This window comes from Protopterus annectens, chromosome 5.part0, assembly GCF_019279795.1.
Source record: "Protopterus annectens isolate FY-2018-M chromosome 5.part0, PAN1.0, whole genome shotgun sequence".
Classification (NCBI taxonomy): Eukaryota; Metazoa; Chordata; order Ceratodontiformes; family Protopteridae; genus Protopterus; species Protopterus annectens.
In genome coordinates, this window is record NC_056735.1 from 355,714,974 (window position 1) to 355,740,527 (window position 25,554).

Sequence of the window (25,554 nt, forward strand, 5' to 3'; positions counted from 1 at the left end):
TTTAGGGTTGTATCTGTATATGTATCATATAATGTATGTGCATATGTGTACGTATAATATATATATATATATATATATATATATATATATATATATATATATATATCTATATATACTAGCCAGGTCTACTGAGTAGATAATTAATTGACATTTAATTTAACTACAAATAATATTTATTCTCCAGTTGAGTTTTCATATGTAGATTTGGCATGGAATAGTAGCGGAATGGCATTAATATTATTTTATCCAATTTTAACCTATAATTGGATGCCAAACTAAGCAACCTTGTCAAGTGAGCAATATGCATTCATCAGTCACTTGATGGAATTGTACCAAACTTCCCTAATAAAATCACCCAAAGTCTTCTGGAAAGAAGTTAGCCATCTTGCCATCTTACAGGCTGAAGCAACATTCGACCTTGAATTTTGTATCCTCTCTACTTAGTGCCTCTGATTTCCTTTCTCTTTTCAGCAGCCCTCCCATCTTTTACTCTAGCCAATTCCAAACAGCCTTTGCCATCCCCAACCCGCACCATACATCCTTTCTTTCTACTTCAGAAGTGTCGCATCGAAAGAAGTCCATCCACTACTTGAAGAGATTACACTTGATAGCTCATTGGTACAGAAGACCTTACCTCATGGTTTCTTTCACAGTAGGGACAACATCATAACCAGTTTGGAACACATCTACAACTTGTGTATTGCACTTACTAGTGTTATATTTAACGTCTAGAAAGGTACCATTGTAAAATCTCTCCGTAAAAAAGTCCTTCAAACTTCCAGCCCATTTCTGTCCTCCCTTCTGTTTTAAAGATAAAAAAAAAAAAAATCAACTTGCAACTCACTGAGTACATCAACCATTACCACCTTCTCTCAGAAGCAGCATGGCTTTTGGTTTGGTCATACTACTTCCACAGCTATCTGAACACCCGCCAACAACATTCTTTTTGGAATAAACAGAGGCCTTATTAATGGGAGCCATGTTTATTAATCTTGTCAGAGCCTTTGAGTTTGTCGATCACTCAATTCTCTTAGACTACCTCACTGAATTAGGCATTAGCAACAACACACTGGCCTAGGTCAGAAACTCTGTCTCTCTCTCTCTCTCTCTCTCTCTCTAACTACCACTTTTCAGTAAATTTCAATTCTTCAACCTCTCCATCAGTCTCTTTGAAGAAAGACCTCTCCCATGGATCTCTTCTGGCACCTTTCTACATCTCCGTCTGCACTTAAACTACATTTTAACTTGCCTAGTGTTCCTGTCATGCTTTATACTGATGACATCATCCTATTCTACTCCAGCCATTGTCTCTCTTCTCTTAAACTCTAACTTCAGGCTGATTTTCACAGCCTTATTCAGTTATAAACAATTATAGCTGAAGTGTAGAACAAAACCAATGCTTTTTGTGTATTTTTAAAAGCTCACATCTGTTTCCAGATCTCTACAAATCTTTGACCACCCGAAGACGCATCTGAAAATGTCACTTCATTCAAATACTTAAGGGTTTGGTTGGACCCCTTCCTAAATTTCCATGTCTACCTGGACTACATACCCAAAAATCAAGTACGTCCTATTCTGGTCTAATAGTATCTCTCCGTTTCTTTCTGTACCTTGTAGGACTTCCATGGGTTAAGGTATCTTACTGGCTCAGCTAGAATATGCTCCCCTCTGATTGCTGCAACCTCTAAAAGAAATGTAACCACCATTCATATCAGATCAAATGCTGTTTGCAGATTCATCCCTCTCTCCCCAAGAGCTGAACAACTCTGCAAAATCATTGAAAAAGCTAACTAGCTTCCTGTGAAACCGTGTGCTGATTTTCTGCTTGTCACTCAGTTGTTAGAACTTGGGAAGAGTGAGACCTTCCTCCACTAGTCTCACACTGTTCACAGATGTACCAACATACAGTTGCAGAAATCCTAACCACTTGAGCCTCTCCTCCAAACCCCGTAGACAAGACTTCATTCCACAGACCATGCTTTCTCAGTCCATGGTCCCAAACTCTGAGAATCTTGTCTCCTTTTTTTTTCAAGCTCATCCCTGTTACCCCATTTTCTTTTGAGTAATTAAAGGATGTTACAAGATTCTAGGAAAATGCAACTGCTCTCTCTTTAGTGAAATAACTTCTTCCTTCCCTACTTCCCTCTACATCGCTTTGCTCTGACTCTACTTTTCATTGTGATTCCTTCAACGTTCTAACTAACTCTGATATTTGCTCAGTATGTAAGGCATGTATGTATTGTGTTTTGTCAGTCTGTATAAAATGTCATGCATCAATTTTTCTTTATACTTGCAAGGTAACTCGTATTCTCTTTGTATATGATACTTGCATGTATTGCATTTTGTTTCTAACTTTGTATATAATGTGTTATAACAGTTATGTTTACCCCTGGGATGAGACTGAAATAGGTCCAGTGGGATGAGTGCTCTACATCTACCATGATTAACAAATTCAAAGTAAATACATTATATTGTTGTAGAACTGTGAATGCAGAGTTTTAGCAGTGAAACTTTTTTTTTTTTTTTTACTGGGAACAGTGCTAATTTGTACTTTTTTAAAAAGCATTTATGGCTCGCAAAATATTTACATTTGTTTGTTTTGTGCTATTTAAATCTGATTATTTTTAAATAGTGCTCTTCAGTGTGAGGATGTGTTGAAGTGGCTAGAGGTGCAACATTCCACAGCTCAGAGGTGCTAATGAGTTGATCACCAGTGGTGCTTGCCAATCATTCCCTCTTCTAAAATGTTGACTGCTTCTCCTTGCAGCTTGCTTCTGGGGTAGCCTCCCCCTTCACCCCATACTTCTTACACTCGGCATAAATTATTCTGCTTAATGTATACTAACATTAACACTCAATCTTGGCATGTTTACAATTTAACCAGCATTAAGCTTGAAGTTGTCTCTCAGACCAAACTATTAGGTGTTACCCAAGACGGTCAAGTAAAATTTAGTATTCACGTTCCAAACATTAATAAAAAAAAAATGTGGCCTGATGCACAGAACATCTTTCACAGGCTGATCATCCTTAAACATTGCTGCTTCATTTCTGTAGACAGCCATACTCTTATCTTTTTTCAGTGCCTTACAAATATTAACATAACTCAAATAAAAAAAAAATAGTGCTGCAGTAAAATTGTTACATTTGTTACCAAGATGCCAATTTCTTCCCACCGTTGCATAACTCTCAAAAAACTAAACTGGCTTGAACTTCTAGATGTCCTTAGCCTGTCGCAGCCAACACTTATAGGCTGTATAAGGGGCACGTGCATACATACTGCAGTGCTTTCTAGTATGAAACCTGCAAGATAATGTAAAGCGGGTTTGACATAATGGTTAAGGTATTCAACTTACAGAGATCAAGTACGGGGTTTGATTCTGACCTTGGGTTATTGGTTAAGCTTAAAATGGCCCTTTGATGCAATTAGCTTAGTTTTCACCTGTGAACTCTACATATTCATTTATCAATCACCATATCAGTCATCTCCACAACTTTCAGTGTGATAGGAGTTTGAGACCTACAGGTAAGGAGGCTGTTGCTTTTAGAATTTTAGCAGGCTGGAAGATGACGTACAAGGTGGATAAAACCTTAATGTTAAGATTTCCTATTAAAGTAATTTTCCTTAATAATCTTTTGTTATGCTATGTACAACTGCACTTTATTCACTCTTTTAAATGTATTCTGCCTAATTTCTTACCTTTTCCTTAAAAGCAGACTCCCAGCCTCCTTTCTCAAAAGAGCCTAATAGATTGTATAAGGTTCAGGAACAGGGCAAGATACTGTTAAAAAAAAAAAAACTGATGACTGATCCAACCCTAATTGATCTCCCTCTATGAAATGAATGCAAATGGAAGTATGTTATTGGGTATAGTTGGGAAGAGAATCCACATGACTTCCTTTGGGATAACGATAGCCTGTAACCAAACCCATATTGTGCGGTAGTTGTGTGACTTTGTTACATGGGAATTCACGGTTCTTCCCTCAAATTAAAAAAAAAAGTACTTAACTGGCTTAGACTGATAAATTAGTGGGAACCAGATGTATGTAGATATAATTCAATAGATGCTAGTTAAACAGCATTTCCTCTGTTATTGTTCTACTCCTACCTGGTTGAGGATTCAAACTTTAATAGAGTGTGTCAGTGTTTTAACTAGTGATTGCATCACTCGGTGAAGTATTTATCTTTGGCTGTCCTTCTGATAAAATTTTAAACAATTATGAGAAAAAGGAAAGAGTGATGAAAAATGTGAAGTAAGTATTTTTCATCCCTGGTCCAAAAGTATTAACAATTTTCTATCAAAATGAAAACAAACTAGCAGGTGTCATTATAAATCAAAGTGGGCAACTTCCAAAAAAGATGACAAGAAGATAGACATGTTTCAATAAATAGACATAAATTGTTACAAACTTCTGCCTTTAATTTTCCACCCCTAAGAGAAAGGTTCATTAACTTTGCCAATAGTTGGCATCTTCTAACTTTGGACAATTAGCTAAGAGAGACAGTCTCCACAAAGTATGTATATTTTTTTCATTTCAGTCCCTGGTCCACTACTCCACACATTAAAACATCAGGTTTATTCAACCTGTACTGTTACTCCTCAGTAATGAATTATTGCGCTGTTAAGCAAATACCATTACCAGACAGGCATATTCTTCTATTCTACATTGGTCTGATCCCCCAAAATAAGATAATCACCGGAGGCTTACTTCAGAGCTAACCAGTACAGTTCATGCTAATATTTCAACTGGAAAGGGGTGGCAAATTCATATTGATTTGAAAAATATAATAGTCCAAGCTCTTCTTGAGGTACAAGCACTAGGAATGACATATTTATAATGTTTTCTTTTACATCATGTTTTGGATAAGCCCATTTTTGTTTTGTCCATATTTGTTACAGGCTTACATGCCTCGCGGATCAGCAGACATCCAAGGACCAGACAAATGTGATGCAGCTGCTCTGCTTAACCTCATTGGCTTCTGTGACCACTTCAGATTCGTCAGCCAACAAAAAGTGAGAGAGGTAATTCAGTGATACTTCATTAAAATTTGAAACTGGACTAATACGTATGTTTAATTCTAGCGTTCCTGGGACCAAAGTATTTCATTTATAAAACATTGCATTTAGCTGTAAACTTAAATTTAATAGGACACATTTAGGATACATTTTACATGTTTATGTAAAGCTTTACATATGAGTAGCACCCTAACTAACTTTGAGGAACTTTGAAAACACATTGTGTAGTAAAAGCCAACTGTTGTATTTTAACAGTGTGTTCGTATGGGGTCTTTTTTGTTTCCTCTCTGTCTCATTATTAATCTCCTCAGCTGTCAGATGTCCTGTCCAGTCCCTGATTTTAATCATGACTTTCTGACACATTAGACCATACCTCCTGCTACAGGTCCATGGGCTACCAAAAGATGACTTGTATGATATGTTGGCATACCATTGTCCATTTGTTTCCATTCACCTTACTGCACACAGTCTATGTAGACCTGCCCTGTCTTAGCTACCATTTCCAAATGTTTACTCTCTCCTTTGTTTCCTCGTGGTGCTGACATGTAGAGGTGTCATAGAGATGTGCAAGCTTCTCTTTTACCTTCTACTACATCACAATAAACAGAGTAATCTGTGTGTACTCATTATTTGGCCTCCACTGCGAGACTGTTTAGAAGGGTCTACTTACATCCTGCTTCTGGGATAGGGAAAAGTCTCCTTACACCCCCATCCTCCGACCTTCAGCTCCCTGACCCCATTTCAAAACCTAGGTTTCCTGTAGTGCAGATAGTCAGCATGCAACAATGTTCCAGTGTTATTTTTTTATTTTTATTATTATTATATATATATATACATATATATAATTTTTTTTTTTTTTTTGCAGTAAGGATTCACCTTAGTGAAATACTACTTTGGCTGACACTATGTTACTCTCCTACTTTGGACACAATAGAAGAGTCTCTGTTAGTTCTGTTCAAGCAGCTTTATTTTATGCAAACACATCACAACAGAAGTTTACTGACTTTTAACTTAAGTAACTTGTATACAAACTAACTGCTGGAATCATACATGCTTACTCTTGGCTGCACACTCAAAATGGCATGTGCCTGACATTTATACATGCACATTATGTCTTTGGCATAAAGATAGAGCACACAGCATGTGCACTCTGATCTACACTTGCTCTCTTTCTGTTTTCTCTAAATTAAACTTTATGCACAGTGTTAAATCCTTAGCAAGGTTTAACAAGTTTGCCCTCTGAACTTTTTATGAAGCAACTCACTCTTGAAGTTATTTTCCACTTTCCTGTGGTGGTGTTCACACATTTTTTGTTTGCCCTCTATTAGATGGCTCCACTGTTGTCATTTTCTTTGCCATCATCTATTCACCTTACCAGTGTATCTGTACAATTCTAATTCTCTCAATTTATTCATAATTTTATACAAGTCTTTCAGTTGCGGTATTTTATTACTTTTCATCCTCTCATTATTGACTTCTTTTCATAGGATCATAGGAGATTACTAGGCTATCAACCTTATAAGCCTAGCCATTTCATCCCAATGTAATACTATAGAAGTGTTGGTCAGTACCCAAGATTGCATTTAGTGATGACTGCCCATGTCCAAGAGGATTGTCCGCTCTATCTCCAGTAAGAATTCACGATGTACCATCCACTTGTCCAGGTTCCTCTTTCACATGAATTGGTAGCCTGTTCCAAAGATTTGGCAGTCCTCTGTCTTAGTATTTGCTTTATTGGCAACTAACAGGATTAGACTTAACAAGGCCTTACTCAGTCAATTCAGATCATGTATCCCAGCTCAAAAAAATTATTTCCTTGGTTATATTCATTTGCTCACCTAATATTTCTGACGGAGTTCTTTAGAGAATTTTTAAAGTGTGCTAACTCATTACATTCTGAAAACGTATTTTTCCAGTTACCTGTTTTCTCCCCATCACACCTCTAGCATTTGCCATCTACTGGAGAAAAAAAATCTTTGAAATCTACCTGGGGTATAAAAATACCCATGCAAACACTTCCAATCAGAAATCCTAAATTTTTTAGTTTTTATTGCATATTCGGGAGCCATATTTACACCCTCCATTGTTTCCTTGTTAATTGGGAAGAGAGATTTGATGATCAATCTTTTCTAACCTCCTTTGATTTCTATAGATATTGTGCAGTATTTAATATACCCGCTAATTATCCATTTTTAACATTAGCTTCTGTTCTAGATTCAACTAAAAACTCTGCCAGAGCAGGTATTTCACTTAGGCTTTATCTATCCCATTCTTTTTGCTTCTACTCTGACAGCAATCCCTGATAAGGAAGGCAGTCTCTATTCTGCAGTCCAAATGTCTTCTTGGTCTCTTCCCATTCTATTACCTTTCACTCTCTAGTTATTTGCTCCCAATACCTTGGTTACTTTGCCATTTTCTCCAGTAAATTCTAAGCCCCTCTTGTCTAGTCTTTGTACACCTAATTGCAGTCATCTTTATCAAATATCCTTTCCCCATTCTCTCCATTCTCATGTTGGCTTAGTTCTTAGAATATTTTTGGCTACTTTATGAATATAATATTCTGTATAATATTCTGTATGGCTGTTGTTATTCTCCTTAAAAATTTGCATCCAACATCCCACTCTCTCCTTATTTCTCGACTCCCTCCCCGTGCTTTATCAACATCACTTTCCACTTTGAAATATAGCTTTCTGCTTGTGATATGTATACAGATGTTAACTGTTTCACCCTAAAATATCCTTTCAAACCAGGTTATCCTGAACCACCTTGTTCTATTGGAAGGACCAACTTATCCTACTTGACCCTTGCCATCTTCCTCTCCCAGATAAAATCCTTAAACTCTATATTAATTCCTGTCTATAATTTCTCCTCCATTTGATTTTATCTCCCTGACCTGTATGTAAAACTAAAGAGACTAAACCATTTTCAATTCTATCTTGCTATCCATATACATAAAACAAGAGTTTCCATTTTCTCAGTTTTTGTATTATATTATGTTCAGTATTTTCCCACATATCCTTAGCTGCCATAAAGGAATCATTTTTAATCCATACTCCTAAATACTTCATTTCATCGTGTCCCCATAAATATGGGTATTGCTGAACCATTTCTTGTGTGGGTACATAGTTTACAGCTATAGACTTTATTTTATCTGAATTAGTGTCGAGTCTTTTCAGGATGTAAAATTATCTCGAAGTGCTCCACAACACAAGTCCTTTTCTGGTTTTATTAGGTACAGAATATCTGCAAATAGAGCCAACTTTTCCTGAGTACCATACCAGTTACATCTTTGAATTTCTGAGTCCCTTATTTTCTTTGCCAGTGTCTCTAAATAAAATGCAAATAACAAACGGAAAAGAGGACATCCTTCCTTATTCCTCTGTTTGGACAGAACTTGTCAGAGAGAGGAACCATCCCACTTTAATTTTTGCCTTCGATCCTTCATATATCCTCCTAATTAACCTTATTAATGTACCAGAGAATGCAAATGTTTCCCTTCAGTACTTCTAAAATCCAAGTTTACTCTGTTGAATGCTTTCTCTGCATCAAGACCCACAAACGACAGTGATATTTTCTTACATTCTGCCTTCCTTTGGATCATCATTGTTCTATTAATGTTAAATGTTTGCCTCCCTTCAACAAAACCACATTGGTCCATTTCTATCAATTTTGGCAAGACATTTGCCATTCTTTTAGCTGTTATAGACATAAGCACTTTATAGTCATGGTCTAAAAGTGAAATGGGCTTTTATGAAGCTGGATCTGATTTGTCTTTACTCTCTCTAGGTATTGCAGCCATCGCAGCTTAGATGTTGGTGCTTCTCCTCCTTTTAAAACACAGTAAAACAAAATCTTCCAGATATTTATCACTTTGTTCTCTTAGCTTCCAGACTTCCACAGGAAGGAATGCCATCTATTCCTGAGGACTGTACTGCAGATTGATTATACATCTCCGTTTTTGTCTCATCTCCTCCTATCTTAACTGTTAATTGTTGAGCCTTATCTACCTCTAACCTTGGCATACTTTAGTTCTATAAATATTTCCTTTTGCGCCTTTTCTTGCTTTTCATTTTTCTCTTCTCTCTACAAGTTTTCATAAAAGGTCCAAAATATTTATAATACCTCTGCAGGATCTCTGAATATTTTTGTTGTTACAAGCTTCAAGTTTGACAACAGCCCTTTCTACTTTCCTTTGCCAAAGTCGTTGTGCTAAAAGCTTTTGTGCTCTGGCATTCTTATCAAACAGCAGTTGCTTAACAGCAGTCTTTCTAAACTATTGTGTATTATCCAAATACTCCCTTATTTTCTCTTTAGCACTCTGCAGTTGAACATCTTCTTGTTCTGTGAGATTTTCCCTTATTGTATGGTATTTCAACCTTTGTCATTCCCTCTAAATAATTCTTGTTACATTTTAACCATATTTCTTTCTTTTATTTCTACCCTGTTTTTAAACTTTGCTTTCGTTTTATCCCATTCACTACTTATAACTTCTGAAGAAATTTCTGTCTTCCCTAATAACACTAGAGTAATTTCCACTAGCCAATTCCTTAAATTCCTCTCCTTTTAACAAGTAAATGGGGAAGTGCCAGTGATTCATTTTAACTTTATTACTCTACTTATCTTGGTTGTTATTGGTGCATGATCCAAAACAGGTGTTGGATATATGTTGAAGCTTTCAATTTAAATGCACATGTTCCTGTGAAATATTTCTGTATAGTCTAGTCCAGTTATTTTACCTTGGATAACCTTTTTCATACCAAATGTTTTCATAAATGTATTCAGAAATCTACACTCTTGTTGCATTTCCCTTCTACGTCCCCAGATATGTCCTCACTGCTGCAAATCAGTTCCAGTCCCCACCTGTAAGTAATATTCACTGCTGAAAAGCTGATTTTTTTTTTGTCCCAGAATTTTCTTAAGCTCCTTAGTGGCAGTTTTGGATGGAATATAAGTACATACCAGCATAATCCTTCTCCCATGCCAGTAGCCCCTTACTACCACATATCTACCATTATTATTTTTTTCCTCTCCAAACACTATTGGAGCTCCTGTAGCTATTACTTCCCAGATGTGTCTCCTGTAGCACTGATATTTATCTCCACCTTTTCTCAGTATAATTCAATAACCATTTTGTCTATACCTGTGAGGCCATTCACATTCCAAAATAATATGGATAGTTTAGCCATTATGCTAAGAAGTTATTATTCTTGCATATTGTATATGACCACTTTTTTTTAAATGTCTATTTTGTTTTACATGCACCCACTAATGTTTGGCAGGTTAATCCTTTTTACAGTTGTGTTTTTTTTTTTTTTTTTTTTTGTCATCTCCATTTGAACATTTTGCAAGACGTTTTTGTTATAATGAAAGCCTTCAAAATAAAAAAGGCAAAAAACAGAATGCCAGCATAATCTATTAACTTAAGACAAGTGCACAAAACATGTACATTTTCAAATAATGAAGTTTAACCCTCCTGGTAGGAACAATTTTCCCAAATTGATACCATACCTGTAGGCATTACCTAACCCAGAATTAAGGTTATATATGCTAAGGCACATGCTACAGCCTGTGCTCCTACTTAACTGTTTGCTGTCTGTTCTTGTGTTAGTTTGTACCCCTCTCAGATGTGAAAAATGACTTGTATACTTCCAGAAACCATTAACTTTTATCCGTAATAAAAAGTACACTAGCTTATCTTTAAATGAAAGTAAGTTATACGCTGTTCTGGTAAATGTATTGCAGTGTTTAGGTACCAAGAAAGCTGATGGCTCTTCTTCACTTCCAGTAATTTCAGATTTTAATTTTTACTAATGTGCTTGCCCTTGTACGTTTATAATTTTGTTTCTGTCAGTAAACAATGTTCAGAACTCTCAGGATTTATTGCTTGGACCTGTAGTCGGCTTGTCTGCATGGAAATATAAAGAAAAGAAAATTCAGCTGTCCTTACCTGCAGACTTCTTAACTCGTATTAAACATTTATTTTGCTAAAGGGAAACTTTTCTGTACATTCTTAGTGTTCTCTTATTTTTAAAACCCCCCATCCTTACACAAGATACTTGCTATTAGATTAAACCAATGACATTACAAGCTACGTCTCAAGTTACACTGAACATTTTGTTGCCTAATGACAACTTTTCATTGCATTCAGTGTCCTTTTTATTTACTTATTTATACAAGAAACTAGGTATTAGAGTAAACCAAGGGCAGTAATCCGGGACATTTACTTATGCTAAAGTAAGATAAAACATCTCAACTTTACATGTATTATAATCAGTGAACTTCATACCTCTTTTCCCCACCCAACAACCCTGGATTACAGCCTATTAACTGTAGCATGCTTTTGTCAAGACTTTCTTCTCTTTTTACATTGTAATGCGTACATTTCTTAAAACTAGAAAAAGTAAAAAAGTACTTGTTTTATCAGATACAACAGTCACTGAAAATACTTTACTGTATAGCATGCAATTTATATCATGAAATGTTTTATACAAATATTGTAAAGAACAAAAATTGATTTACTTACTGTTATTTTTTTCATTTGTGTCCTTCCAAACATTAATTACGTGAAGTGAGGTACATGCTTTTCAGTCCCCCAAAGTATAACAAAGTAAACAAAAATTCAGTCTTTTTCAGTCACTTTCTTGTAAAGCCATAATTCACAGATGTTATTGATGCTTCACATTTTCACTAAGTTGTGTTGTTGGTCTTCTTCCTCTTCATCTCCATCTCCTAATCTCAGACTTCAGTTCAAGCCCAGGGTAGCCTGACTCTTTTAGTCAACTCCTGTGCTTTTTTGTCTGAAGCATTTTTCTTTGGAACATTGCAAAAGGTTTTACTGGCAAAGTCACTCTTTGAATTTTATTTTCAGAAAAATGAGAAGCAAGATTCCCCTTCTTCTTGATAGCTCACTTTTTGTTGAACAAACATTTGTATTTCCTTCTTATTCCTGTTCTGCATCAAAAAAGGACTTTCATCATCCAGGAAAAATATTCTGATGACCGCTGTGTACAGCAGCTTGATTCTCATACCTGGCTCTCAACATTCCATAATTGCTAGGATAAGTTTGGGGTCTCTTCTACCTGGTACACAGTGAGTAATAATTTTCCACAAACACTCAACTGTCTCCAATGTTTAATACTTCTGCCACATTTTTTCAGCATCAACTGTTTTTGCTGGTATTGTTGCGGCTTTACTATTTCATGTCTTGGATGCATTTCATAGCCAGGTTTGGAGCATACACACAATGTGCCCTTAAGAGTCCAGTTGCTTATTTGTGCTTTCATTAAATTAATACAATTTGTTCTTACAGTTTCTCTGGTACAGCTGAAATTCTGTTTTTCTCTGCATACTATCTCCTCTAAATCTACCATTTTTTGAAACTGTTCTTCTTGAGCAGTTTGATACTCAGCCTGCATTTTCTTCATTTAGACACGTGGTTTTTGCAGTGTTATCAGGTCATCTGAATCTCTGTTTAAAGATTATTCCATTATTTCCAGCCTTTGTTTATTTAAGTTGATGTACACCTTCATGGTTTTATTTATTTTAATCAGCTGTGAGCACATTTGACTTATTTTCCTTTAAATTACTGGAAGCTATCTCTTGTACCAAAGCTAGAGTTTGAACTGCTTTTTGCTGATCAGCTGCAGAATTCTTCCTAGTCAGTATTTTCTCTCTACCTTTTTATAGCTAATTTTCATTAAGTTTCTAAACTTTTTCTTTGCTGGCATCCAGGCAGTGTATTTACTAGCCAATAAAGAAATTTAACTAAAACTGGCAAAATTATTAGCTTTTATCTGTTTAATCTTTCACACTGGGAGAGCTAAAGTCAAGCTATTGTTCGGTGTACAGCCATTTTGGAAGTCCCTCTTAGGAGGATTGTAGTATATTGGGATATTATTGATTCTTATTTTTTGGAGAGTATTTTTCACATACATTTATTTTGAATCGAGTTGAAATGGAGTTAATCAGTCTATATTTGGGGTGAAGGAAGTCCATTAAACAGGTTTGGTGTGATGTATGGAGAGTGCAGGGTGGTAGTTTTGATAGGTGATTCGGAAGAGAGAGATGTTGAGAGCTATTATTGAGTCATGGTCGGATGAGAGATGGCTCAGTAGGAGGAAAAATAGGATAAGCTGAGAAGTAGCATGATTAGGTAAAGGGATCTGTGTTTTGTTTATTTGTTAGTTAATTAATTAATTTAGGCCTGTATTTTATTGGTAGCAGGTAATGAGAAAGTAGCAATCAAGAAAGAAGCAGAATGCATGATATTTAGTGGAGGTGGAGTCTGAAATCTGGTAGAAGGTAGGGAATGAGTATTTTCTGTGAATAGATGGAGTTAGGTCATTATGGCATCTGTGACAATGTGATGTATTGCCAGTTATGCCAGGAGATGTAGGGCAGTGGATGTGTAACATATGCCAACATCGCTAGCTGGAATTTTGTAAAGAATTACATGTCATTTGTATATCAAACTGATTTGTACATATGCCTGTGCTGAAAATGTATTTTTAAAGTGTTAAAAAATGTATCAACAGTGTGTCCTGCTGGACAGAAAAGAAATGTACATTGGTATCCTACTGTAGTGTTGTAAATAGGATACTGGAAGAGAAGAGGTTAATCTCAGTCTAGCTAATTCTGAAAAAAAATAGTAAGAAATCAAATTACTTAATTTAGGCCATAACGATTGTATCTTGCAGTACTGATTGCAGTCAGAGACAAAATGTATATGCCAGAGAATGGTTCATTAGCTCCTGTAGGAAGAGTGGAAGTGTTTTATTGTTTTGTAACTTCCAGATGCTGTAACACATCTCAGCAAAACCATGCCTGTGTGTATGGTAACACATGTGCTAAATTCTGGTTCATTTTTAGCAGTGGGGTAGCATGTGAACCAGAAGTTACATGACCAGATGTGTGTGAGGCCATTCTGTCATCTAGCACAAAAATAACGTTTTAATACCAGGTGAGAGAGAAGTCTCATGGCACTCTGGCTTTTGAACTTGACAAGGATGGACTCCTCACCTACTTCATCTCGTTGTGCTCTAGTAAGTGAACCAAAGAATAGTAATTCTTTAGATCAGTCAAGAAGATATAGTGAGATTAGTTAAGTACTGCTTTTCTGAATCTGGGTTATTTTAATGTTTCCTGTGGTTGAAACGCTGGTGTTTATTGTAAACAGATATTTAGCATTTTCATATTCTTTCATTATTTGCTAACTTTTCATTGTAGCTGGTCTTTTAGAGAATATTTTAACCGCTGAGAGTGCTGTATCTGCTTGAGACAATGTGGGCACTCCTGAAAGCCTTACTGCATTGGTCAAGCACTATCATTTGCATCAATATTAATTTCATTCAGTATAATTAGGTACCTTTGTAAGAACCTTGGAGTAGCTGGGGTTGGAGTGTCTGGTGGCAGTGCAGCTACCTTATAGTCTGGGCAGAAGGGGGCATAGCTAGTAAATCTGTGCCAGCCTTTTCTGTGTGTGTGTGTGTGTGTGTGTGTGTGTGTGTGTACGCATGCAAATCAAATCTCCAAGTGTGTGTGTGTGTGTGTGTGTGTGTGTGTGTGTGTATATATGTATATATATATATATATATATATATATATATATATATATATATATATACACGCATGCAAATCAAATCTCCAAGTATGTGTGTGTATGCATGTGTCAGCTGCTTGGAGCAGGGACACAAAGCACTGGTTTCACAGAGGGGGTGCTGGAGGACTTGGCTTGGACACTTGGCTGAGTACTCAACTCTACAGCTGTGCCAGTGGGGACTTTCGTTGAGGTCCTGGAGAGAAAGAAATCCAGACCCCAGACTGTGTGTGTTCCCTGTGTGCTCTTGAGGGAAACTGTATTTGATGCAGAGAGCTGCATCTGTAAATACTGTGTGTATCTATTTTTTTTTCCAAGTTAACGTCCCTCCCCAGTGTCAGTGTTGAAGTGTCAGGCTCCTCGATTACTGGCTCAGAGAGGGGACATCACTATCTACTCCTGGGTTTCTGAAATGTGAGAAATTGTAGTTTGAAAGGATAATGAAGTACGGGGATGTAATTTAGATAGGAAGTAGTGAGTTTATTTGGGGAATGTAGAAGAGGAAGTGTAGAATAACAGGTACTATTGTGGAGGGGTCTCATATGAATGGATATAGTGCAGAGCAGTATGGGAGAGAGGAAGTTTGTTGGGAATGATAAATGTTAGATGAAAGTTGAGAAATAGGACAATACAAACAGAAGTGTGTGTGTGATAGTATTAAACATTGTTTGGGAAGGGTTAGGGAGTGGGTGTCACAGTTGAAATGTATGTGTGGGAAGTATAATGGCAGAGTAAGAGGAGGTGGGTGGGAATTGAGGATAGAGTAGCAGGCTTCCCACCCTCAGGTCAGTTATTACAGATAGCAATCAGTTTAGTCAGTACAAAGCAATTAAAAGGAGACACAAAGTAAAACAGGTTTTCTTTCGCTTCCTGAATGCAGAAGTCAGGAAGCTAGAGAAAGCAATTGTATACAGTGTAATCGTTTGGTCAAGAGAAGGGGCATTGGCCAACTTAAAGTGGGCCTTAGTGTCAGGAGCGACCTTAGGTCAACTGGTGCCCTAGGCAAAGGGGCTCCATGGTGCCCCAACCCACAAAACCTGGTGCCCCCATCCTGGTCTACTTACACCAAATAAATATTGGAAAAGCGCCCCTAGGGCGGTGCTCTAGGCAGACACATAGTTGGCCTATGCCTAAGGCCGGCTATGCTTAGTGTGCTAGTTCTTTGGGGGAATATCACAGCCACTTTTCAGCACAGGGCAGGCACATTTTTGATTAGTTAAATTTAATACACAGACAGGCTGTTCATGTTAAAGTTGCTTACATTGCATAGTGACAAAGGTCTTGGTGACAACTTTTGGGAATTGGGCCTTTTTGCAGACATCCTGCAATATTGGGGTCAGGATTAGATGATGTGACCACAGGCTATTGCACGATGACAAGTTGTCAGTGAAAACGTTTGGATGTTGGGCCTTTTTGCAGAGCTCCTGCAGTATCCTGGTCAGGATTGGATGTAGTCATCACAGACCCTGCGTTATGAAGGACGGTGGTGACCGGCTGGAAGTGGAAACCAAAATCCTAGATATTACCCATTGCGACATCCCATTGTTTGCAGGAAGCCACTTGACAAATGTAGCCAGCACTGAAATGGTACCTTGCACATTTCATGAGTAGTCAGACAAATATTATAAAATATCATGTCTTACTGGTAGGTTCAGGCTAATGTTGAGCTGCTCATAATAAATTACACTGATAACAGCCTTTTCCTAATAATTCCAGGATATCACTGATTTTAGTAAGCCATTTTAGTTTTTGTGATTTTCATGGACTTAGAAGCATGGAGCTCAGCAATGCTTTATGATGGACTAAAGCAAGTTGGCATAAATTGTTGCTAATTTGGTAAGTCTTGTGCAAATAAGGCTCATCTGTGCTGATCTCTATGAATCCCATCATAGCACGTGTGTGTAGTCACCCTTAAAGGCGGAAGTGCATTGGGGTAGCTTAGGGCAAGCTGCAGATAGCTCACCTACGAGCATAAACAGTATTCACTTTTCAGTTGAACAGCATCTTATACCCTATACATGTATTTGTAATATTGTCTGTGGGCAGATCTTACCCTTTCAGGCCTCTGTGATAGCATCTGCCCTAATTTCCCCTGCATAGTCTCTTCCACAAGGAAGATGCATCATATCACCAACCTTAAAATAAAGCATTCCAGAGATTTTAAAGAGGCATTGTTGTGTGACCTTTTAATATATGCAAATACAATTGACAACATGTAAAATACAACTGGAATATCCCTTTCCAAAAAGGTTTTTATTTAAAGAAAAAATTTACACTGCATGGAGGTATAATCTGTCCTGATAAATGTGTTGCTTCCATTGTTATTATTAAAGGCAGCAACCCTATGTGGCTGATTGGGCTGTGCAGAGTGATTTTGCGCCCTAGTGGGTGTAGGTTGCGTCCTAGTACTCCTTACCTCAGAGTTCTGTTTTTTATTCTGAACTTGGTACTTCATGACAATGCAGTCTGTTAAAACCCAAGGGCATGGTTCATCCTGGTCTGATTAAAGAGACAAAACACTCCTGTACCTCCTGTGCCAGTCATACCTGAGGAAGGCGGAGCAGGCCACTGCTGGGTCTGAATGTAAAAAGACTGACATCTGGCAGGGGTTTGAGGATCAAAACTGACAGGGTTCCTCTCACCAATGAGCAGTACTGCACAGATGCAGTTGTAAAGGTGAGGCAGAGGAGGGATCAGCTGGCCAGGTGGGGTTTGGAGGTAAAGACTGAAGGTCAAAGCCCTGTACTAAGTTCTATGAATGCCTTGTGCATTATATTGATATTATACTGATATGTTACCTAAATATTTCTGTATTTGTTCTATATAATAATATCCGCTTATGTGTGTGTGTGTGTGTGTGTGTGTGTGTGTGTGTGTGTATATATATATATATATATATATATATATATATATATATATATATATATATGTAGGTTTACTATGACTTACCCGAATAGCAGTCAGTCGAATGGCCGATGTTCGAAATCACTGTGTAAAGGGGCAGGAAAGTGAACCAGCATATGTCGACCAGGTTTAATCGAGTTGCATGGTGCCACTCTACCTTTTGGCAAGTGACTTACCGAGATTGTGAAGGGAGGTCACGCTTCAATGAGGAACAGGGAATTAGCCCATTTCCTCACTGTAGTGTGATCTCATAGTTTGTATATTTAATGTGCAGGTGGTGTTGGGGTGCACAGGGGGTGTAGCCCCCCTGCAAAATAGTAGGATTAACGTACCGTTGACTGTAGAGTTCAACTGTACGTTACTGTGCATAGCAGAAGGTGAGTGATGTCACCTCCTGCTATGTTGAATACATGGAACCATAGTGGTTGATGTATTCATTTTCGCTTTGGTTTACTATTCGGAATTTCCAACTCACCATTGCGGGTCGACATTTTACACAGTTGACCGAAGCTGACTCGGAATTTCAAGTGTGTGTGTGTGTGTGTGTGTGTGTGTGTGTGTGTGTGTGTATATATATATATATATATATATATATATATATATATATATATATATATAATGGGTCTACCTGAAAACGCCGAAATCCGCCGACAATGGAGAAGACCGACAGTTGAGAATACCGACACTGAGAACACCGACATGTTAAGGTAAGTTTGCGATAGGGACGGATGTTAGGGTCAGGGCGTGGGTAAGGTAAGTGTGTGATAGTGACGGACGTTAGGGTAGGGTGCGGGTCAGGTAAGTGTGCGATAGTGACGGAGTTCAGGTTTAGGGGTGGGTTAAGTGAGTTAGGGTTAGGGTGTGAGTAAGGCAAGTGTGCGATAGTGAAGGACCTTAGGGTTAGGGTTTGGGTTAAAGTAAGTGCATAGATAGTTGTCTATGTAAGGTTTAGTGTAGGTTTGTAAGGTTTTTGGTGTGATTGTGTTGTATGTGTGTTTTTCGGGAAAAGTATTTGTTTTGTTGATTGTCGGGATTTTGGTTTGTCGGGCATGTGAAGTTTCGTGTTTTTGAACTTTTTTTTTTTTCAGGTCTTATTTCATTGTCTGTGTTTTGGCGTGTCGGTGTTATCAGGTAGACCCATATATATATATATATATATATATATATATATATATATATATATATATATATATATATATATATATATTGTATGTGTGTGTGTGTATTGTGTACAAGTGACTTCTGGTAATATTATATCGGGAGACAGAGAGGGAGGAAGAGTATTCATGCATTAGGCAAGGCAGTCTAAATGCAATGGGTCTTGACTGCTGTTAAATGGAAGTATTGTTATCTCAGAATTGCATTTGAAGTATTTTCTTAAGAAATGTTCCCTTGCTATTTTTGTTATACATTGAAGTTCAGCCAGTTTCATTGTAATGACACTAATAAATGTGTTGCATTAATAATTTCACTAAAATTAATGATTACTGATTTTTAAACTTAATACGTTATAACATGGAGAATGCTATTGGTAATGTGTTTGTTTTGCAAAACTTTCCTCCACTTCAGCAATAACTGCATGCACCATTGCACCACAAACAGTTGGAGGGAGGGATTGTGCAAAATTTCTTTGGACTCTGTAATGGTGAATATGCTTATAGTCATGCAAACTTCCAGTTTCTTAGGCCTTACTGAATAGCGTACAGAATTTATAATGAAGATGGCAGTGTCATAAAGAAGAACTAATGCCAATAACAGAGACAACAAGCTGAACATTAATGGCAGTAACTCCGTTCGCTTCAGAGCGGTCACTGTAAACTGGTTTGCAACATTAGTAGCACCTTCAAGAATGGAGCCTTCCTGAAATTGTTCTCTGCTGAGGTTGACATGTTAGGATACCTCTCAGAAGCAAATATGGGAATACATCACCCCCCCCCCCACACACACAAACAGTCACTATGGTGCCTCTGACTGTATCATGTCAAGAATGGTCAGTATTGCCTGTAACAATTTACTTAAAGTTGAGCACCATATCCTTCCTGCAGTAAAGGCATGTACCACACTTAGCTTTGTGGAGGATGGATACATTCTCAACTTTGAAATACTGTCGCAATAAGTAGTTCTCCAAGGCTCAGTCAGACGTTTGCACGACATGCTGCATATCCCCAGAAAAAGACAGTGGACTTTAGAAAATCAAGCATAGAATGGATTGGATGTGTTGACCGAGCTTATAAGCTTCATTAATAAAGATTTGCTAATAATGCATTGTTTTTAACATCAGTGCACACAAATGGATTAGTGAGCACTTTTTTTTTCCTGTTTTTCATCATATCCCCAGAGCCTCAGAAGAGAGAAATCTTAATTGTGACCAACATCAGTAGAGTGGCCTAGCTATTGCAGCAGCCTTGTAAGTGTGACAAATACTGAAGAAAGGAAAATAATATTTAAGTATGCAGCATTGAAGATATGGTATCCTTGATTAATTCAGTACCAGAAGTCACCTTTTTTCATGTTATCACAGTCAGTCCATCACTAATTAGTCCATACATGAAATCAGTGATGTTAATGTAAATGTGTTATATTAAACCAGTGAAGTGGAAGGTACTGTTATGCATCAGCAATGACTGCTTTGGTAGTGCAAGTATTGTGTGTCACTGAAACAGTAGTTGTCAGCATTTATTGCTGCAGTACTTCATTGTAGATTGGTTATGATATCGCCTTTCACAACTTAAAGCAGTTAATCATTGGTATGGTATCTCATTTTACAACTTAAAGCAGTTAATCATTCCTATCACACAAGATGCAGGGGAAAAAGTACTAGACTATTCTTGGCTTGAGATCCCGTGGGGGAAGAGTACTGCAACAGGGGAGAGAAGGAAATCTACTGTTACAGTAAGATTTTACAGAGTTGTACTTTCTATCACCACAAAATCATAGTGCCTGTCCTGTCTCAGCTTCTCCAGAGCAGTCCTGCTTATGTGTTCTTTCAGGTGTTTCCCTTGTATGCTCTCTTCCCTGTTTCTAGCTTTCATATTTGTCCCTCTCCAACCTTAAAAAAATCGCAAGAGTACTATAAGAACATTAAAAAGAACAGTAAAAAACAAAGCAGGAGGTAGCAGCCATGGCTATGTAGAATAACAGCTTTATTAGTAAAAGAGGTGAGCGCTTTTATGGCGCCAGCCACTTCATCAGACAGTATAAGGACATCCTTTACAACGAATAGAAGAAACTTAAGAAACAATTTGGGTAAGCTGCAGGCCACTGGCAGTCAGCTCAGCTCAAATTTTCGTAGAAAATCTCAAGAGGTCCTTATAGGCTCACACTTGCCGCCTCCTGCTGGAAATGTCTGATACTTTTTGTGACTTTATGTAAATATTAATTTTTTTCTGTGTGTGTAACTACACTGGTCTCTACTCATTTTACACCACTTCAGATGTGCAAAACCACTGTGGATGTTTCAACACTGAGCTGAGAAGTTCTGAAACCAGTGCCCACCTATTTGTGATTTGCTCATTTAAATATAGGCATACAGCACCACTACCCGCAGATTACCATTACACTTGTGAAGCTCTGCCACCCAATAATTCAGTGTTTCACATTAATTTTAATAAAACGAAGATTCAGGATTCCTGTATCACTGATGGAATTCCCCTTATTTGGAATAAGCTACCACACCAGATATGTAGTTTTGAATCTCTTAATATTTTTAAGAAGACTTTAGTGGACAGGGAGACCTGCATTCAATCCATCTTTAAAGGAGTCCATGTTCATTGACTGCATTAGCATGAAAGCTGTATACTGAACTTACAACATTTCTCAGCATATTTCCTAACTGACCAAAGTGTGTGATTTTCTACCCCTGATCTGTGTTTTTGTTATATGTATACCAGCATTACTCCAGGGTTAGTAAGCTAAACAATATCATGGCTACAAAAACAGCAGCTTTCAGTATCTGATGTTAAAACAGTAATTCAGACCAAAAACATCATGAAGGGTGGAAGACAAATATATCTATGGTTTATTTAATGCTTTCATCCATTGTCACAGACTTCAGAATAATTGAGGCACACAAACACCATCAGTAAATATTATTCAGAACAGTCACATGGCATTCAAATTCAATTAATCCCCTAATCTAAATACAAAATGCATAAAATTAATAAAGTTCATTAATCATGTTTTCCTAGCTTTCAAAAAACATTTGATATTGATCAAACCATTTAACCCAGGAAATGTATCCGCCTGTAATTTATTCTGCTAAAGGGTTTCCTTCATTTCAACCATGCTCTTAGTCACCACCCCTCAAATCACCTAAAACACTATACAGAACAAAAAGTAATATATTGTTTTATTATCCTGCTACAGCATCTGTTCTTATGAAATCAGTGCTCCTTTTAGTTTTCATATCTAATTAGTGTTCCATAATTGATTTTTAATGCATCTAGTTGTTATGCAAATAGTCAAGCAGTGCAATATAAATAATTCCACTCGATTCACAAGTATAGTGTTGCCTAGCCTAAATAGTTAGTTGATTATGAAGTAAATGTCAATGCATTCCTTGTACATTTTATTGGCATGCCTGACAAAAAAAAACAAAAAAAAAACAGTCGTAGCTACTTACTATCTTATTGGTCACACTAGATCTAATTAACATGTTATCATTCTGTAGTAGTTTTAACTTTTCTATACAGAATAACTGGTTTGTTCCCCAAAAATGTACATAATTCAGAAAAGTCATCAGTCTTACTGCCTCTGTGGTATTTTGGGTTATCTGACAAGGTAATCTTGTGCTGGCCAGCTATACTCCCTTCCTTCTCACTTCTTGTGACAGCTGATTGGCTGAACATATCTTGAGTGAGAACCCTTCAGCTGTTACAAGAAGTGAGCATTCAGTCGTTCTGTCATCTAAAGAATAAAGTGACTCTTCATAGGATCCATTGCTGATATTTCCAACTTATTACTCAGATAAGCCCCATTTGGGGACTTCCTTCCTCATTTTAATATCAGATTTATTATTCTCTATTTTTGTTTGTTAAAAAAAATGCGCGTGTGTGTGTAATATTTTATTTCTATCAGTGGGAATTTCTGCTTATATCAGTATTTATTTGTCTTCAATCTTTGACAAATTCTTGTTTTACTATTTCTAGGGAAACTCTGTATTTATCTCAGAAGTACAATGCTAGTCTGCTGTTAGACACAAGGGCTATCTCATCCAGTCAAAAACACTCAATTGCTCCTGTCTTTACTGCTGTTACTCTGCTTTAGTTTCATCTTTTGACAGGAAAACACTGCCGAACTTGTATAGCATTTATGCATTATTTACTGTATGCATCACTCTTGTCCATGTGTGTTTAACATCGTATCATGATTTTACTGCAGGTGAAGTTGTTTGAAAGAACTTTAGAGATTTTACTGTCTCCGACAAGAAAATATAGTTTAAATTGCTATTAAACATTATTTTATGGCAGTTTAATGTGGTTAAAATGTGTGGAGCTAATTTTAACACTGGTTTGGCACGCTTTGGTATTTGGAGTTTGTGTACTAGAAATTCTTTAACTTTTGTCAGTTGTAAAAAAATTTTGAACACATTTCAAACTGTTTTTTGTGATAACAGAGCAGTCTGGCATTGTTTAGTTGTGTGGGGACATACATACTACCAGTAACTTTAAGTGCTTATTGTGATACATTATCTAGTACTGTCGGTTTATTATTTTGGATGGTGTTCTCTCCCCTGACTTGATAGATCCTAACTCTAGTACCCCCTCATCAAATCCAGTTGCATCTAGAAAAGAAAAAACAAAATAAAAATATACCTCAGCTTATGGGTATTGATTCTGTAAGGGCCACTACTTAGCTTACAGGTCACTTGTCCTTTGACCTATCTCCCTCTAGTGTAGCTTTGCTGGCCACTATGGAACAGGGATTAGACGCATCCTCTTGAGACCATTCTAGTGCTTGGCACAGGAACCAAACCCTTTAGGTGTAGGGGTAGTCTAGGTCAAGAGACCCCTTTCCAGACATAATACTCTGTTCCCAGATATTTTTTTTATCAAGTAGCGAAGTTCACAAGACAAAAGGAGAGGTAATCGTGCCCCTTTATTCATCCCTCATCAGGCCTATCATAGAATACAATGCCCCTTTTGGGATGTACCTTACCCGACACCTGCAGCAATTAGAAAGACCCCAAAAGTATCTCACCAAGAGGATCAAGGGTCTCAAACAGATGCCATATGCTGCTTGGTTAAAAAAACTCCAGCTCTACTCAGTTGCATACCGCCTACTTCGAGGCGATCTATTCCTGACATACAAAGCTATGTCAAATCCAGAATTAATGTACATGCTCCACCTCAGTAAATCTAAATCCCTTAGAGTCACACGCTCGAGGGACTTGAACCTCAGCACAGAAATAAATAGAACTTGCTGGAGGGGCAGGTTCATAACCCAGAGGCTCTCTTCGCTCTGGAATAGAATTCCAGTTCATGTGAGGCAGAGCACCTCACTGAATCTCTTCAAGAAGAATCTCGATAGGTGGATGGGGGATCGTAGGTTTGTCCCAGGGATTACTCCCGTGTCACTATTAGACAGAGGCACAGTAAACTAAACCTTAAAAAGGGCACAGTATACTCAAATCAAGGGGTGGCGTAAGCCATACAGAATCGGGCTAGGCTTATAATTGCCCCAGGGCAGATAGCCTAGTATGAACCTATAAAAAAGCAGAAGTTTCTTCACACAGTTGATAATTGGATTATAGCCATTTATAAGGCTGATGTGTTCTGGAAACAGCTAATCCTGGTAGTTGTGTTCCCATAGTGCTAGTTTGGCTTGAGATCTTTCTGTTTCAGAGAATAAGGCATTTGATGAGGACAATGGTGAGTCCAGTCACTCTGATTCTTTGGAAGGTAAACCTGAGCTTAAGTCCAAACAAGTGTTCTCTTTTCCTTGTATGATTGCGAGATTTAGTGATGTTTTTGTGTGGGAAAAATCAGGAACTACCCCAGAGTTAAGCAGGGTATATGACCTTATTAGGGGACAAGATGCCAAATTATGTGGTTATCCCCTCTTACCAGCCTTGGAAGATGTTTATTAAGCTGTCTGCAAGACACCACTATCTATTCCAGCAGTCCCTAAAAAGATAAAAGAAAATGGTCTCCGGTATGATCTTTTTTCTCATTTGACTGCTGACACAGCTGTGGTCTCCCCAGCTGCCTGTGCAAATAAAAAGACCTTGGCTTCATCTAATCCAAAGTCCCTGATAATGACGAAAAATGGTTAGTTCTTCAGGACAAAGATAGTTTTAGTAGTCTTGTCTTTAGAATGTTAAATCATATGTGGAAATTTATTTTACAGTGTGCAAACAATTCAGTTGACTTTGCTGCAAACTTAATTGCAGAGCAGAAATTTTATATGAATGCAATTGTTTTGAATGTGACTCTAGCTTAGAAATATGCTTTGAGGGATGTGCTTGAATGTGCAGATACAGTCTCGAGAAATGCTGCTACTTTTGTTATATATATCTTCCTACAAGGGGCAGAACAAACAAAAGTCTCAGCCAAAGAAAAGTCACAGATTCAAAAGGAAATAGCAGGAGGATAATTATTTGTACCCAAATAAGACTGATTTCCTCCTGAAAAAGGATCAACCCCTTGCAAAGTGATGACTGTGTAACGTCACACAGCACCCTTACCCCCCCCCTTTCTTCTCCCTTCCCCCAAACTCTGTTTCAGCCTTCCAACCTGGTTACAAATAGTCTCAGACAAATTTAGTTCTGAGAATAATTCAGAAAGGATAGACTTTGGATAGAAGATATTCCCCCTTTTTAGGGGAATTTCCCCACACCCCCCAAATCAGACATAGCTGTTTCTTCCAGTGCTTCATTACATGATAGAAGCAGGGGTTATAGAAGCAGTGCCTGCTGTACACAAAAACAGAGGATTTTACTCTGGGATCTTTTCAGTACCAAAAAAGAAGCACCCCTGGATACCCTTCCAAGATCTGTGCTTTCTAAACACCTTTGTAAAAGTTCCGAAATTCAAAATTCTC

At 37.5% G+C, this 25,554-nt stretch overlaps 1 protein-coding gene across 5 annotated transcripts in view; it reads left to right on the top strand.

Annotated features, from left to right (window-relative positions):
* Positions 1-25,554, top strand: part of LOC122802630 (uncharacterized protein CXorf38-like) — a 615,103-nt gene that overhangs the window by 150,301 nt on the left and 439,248 nt on the right. For 4 of the 5 annotated variants that reach the window (XM_044072325.1, XM_044072323.1, XM_044072321.1 and 1 more), the window contains one exon: positions 4,899-5,021. The exons of the other annotated variant lie outside the window; for it this stretch is intronic. In XM_044072325.1, the coding sequence (XP_043928260.1) occupies positions 4,899-5,021 (123 nt within the window). The remainder of the gene's footprint in view (positions 1-4,898; positions 5,022-25,554) is intronic. 5 annotated transcript variants of the gene reach the window in all.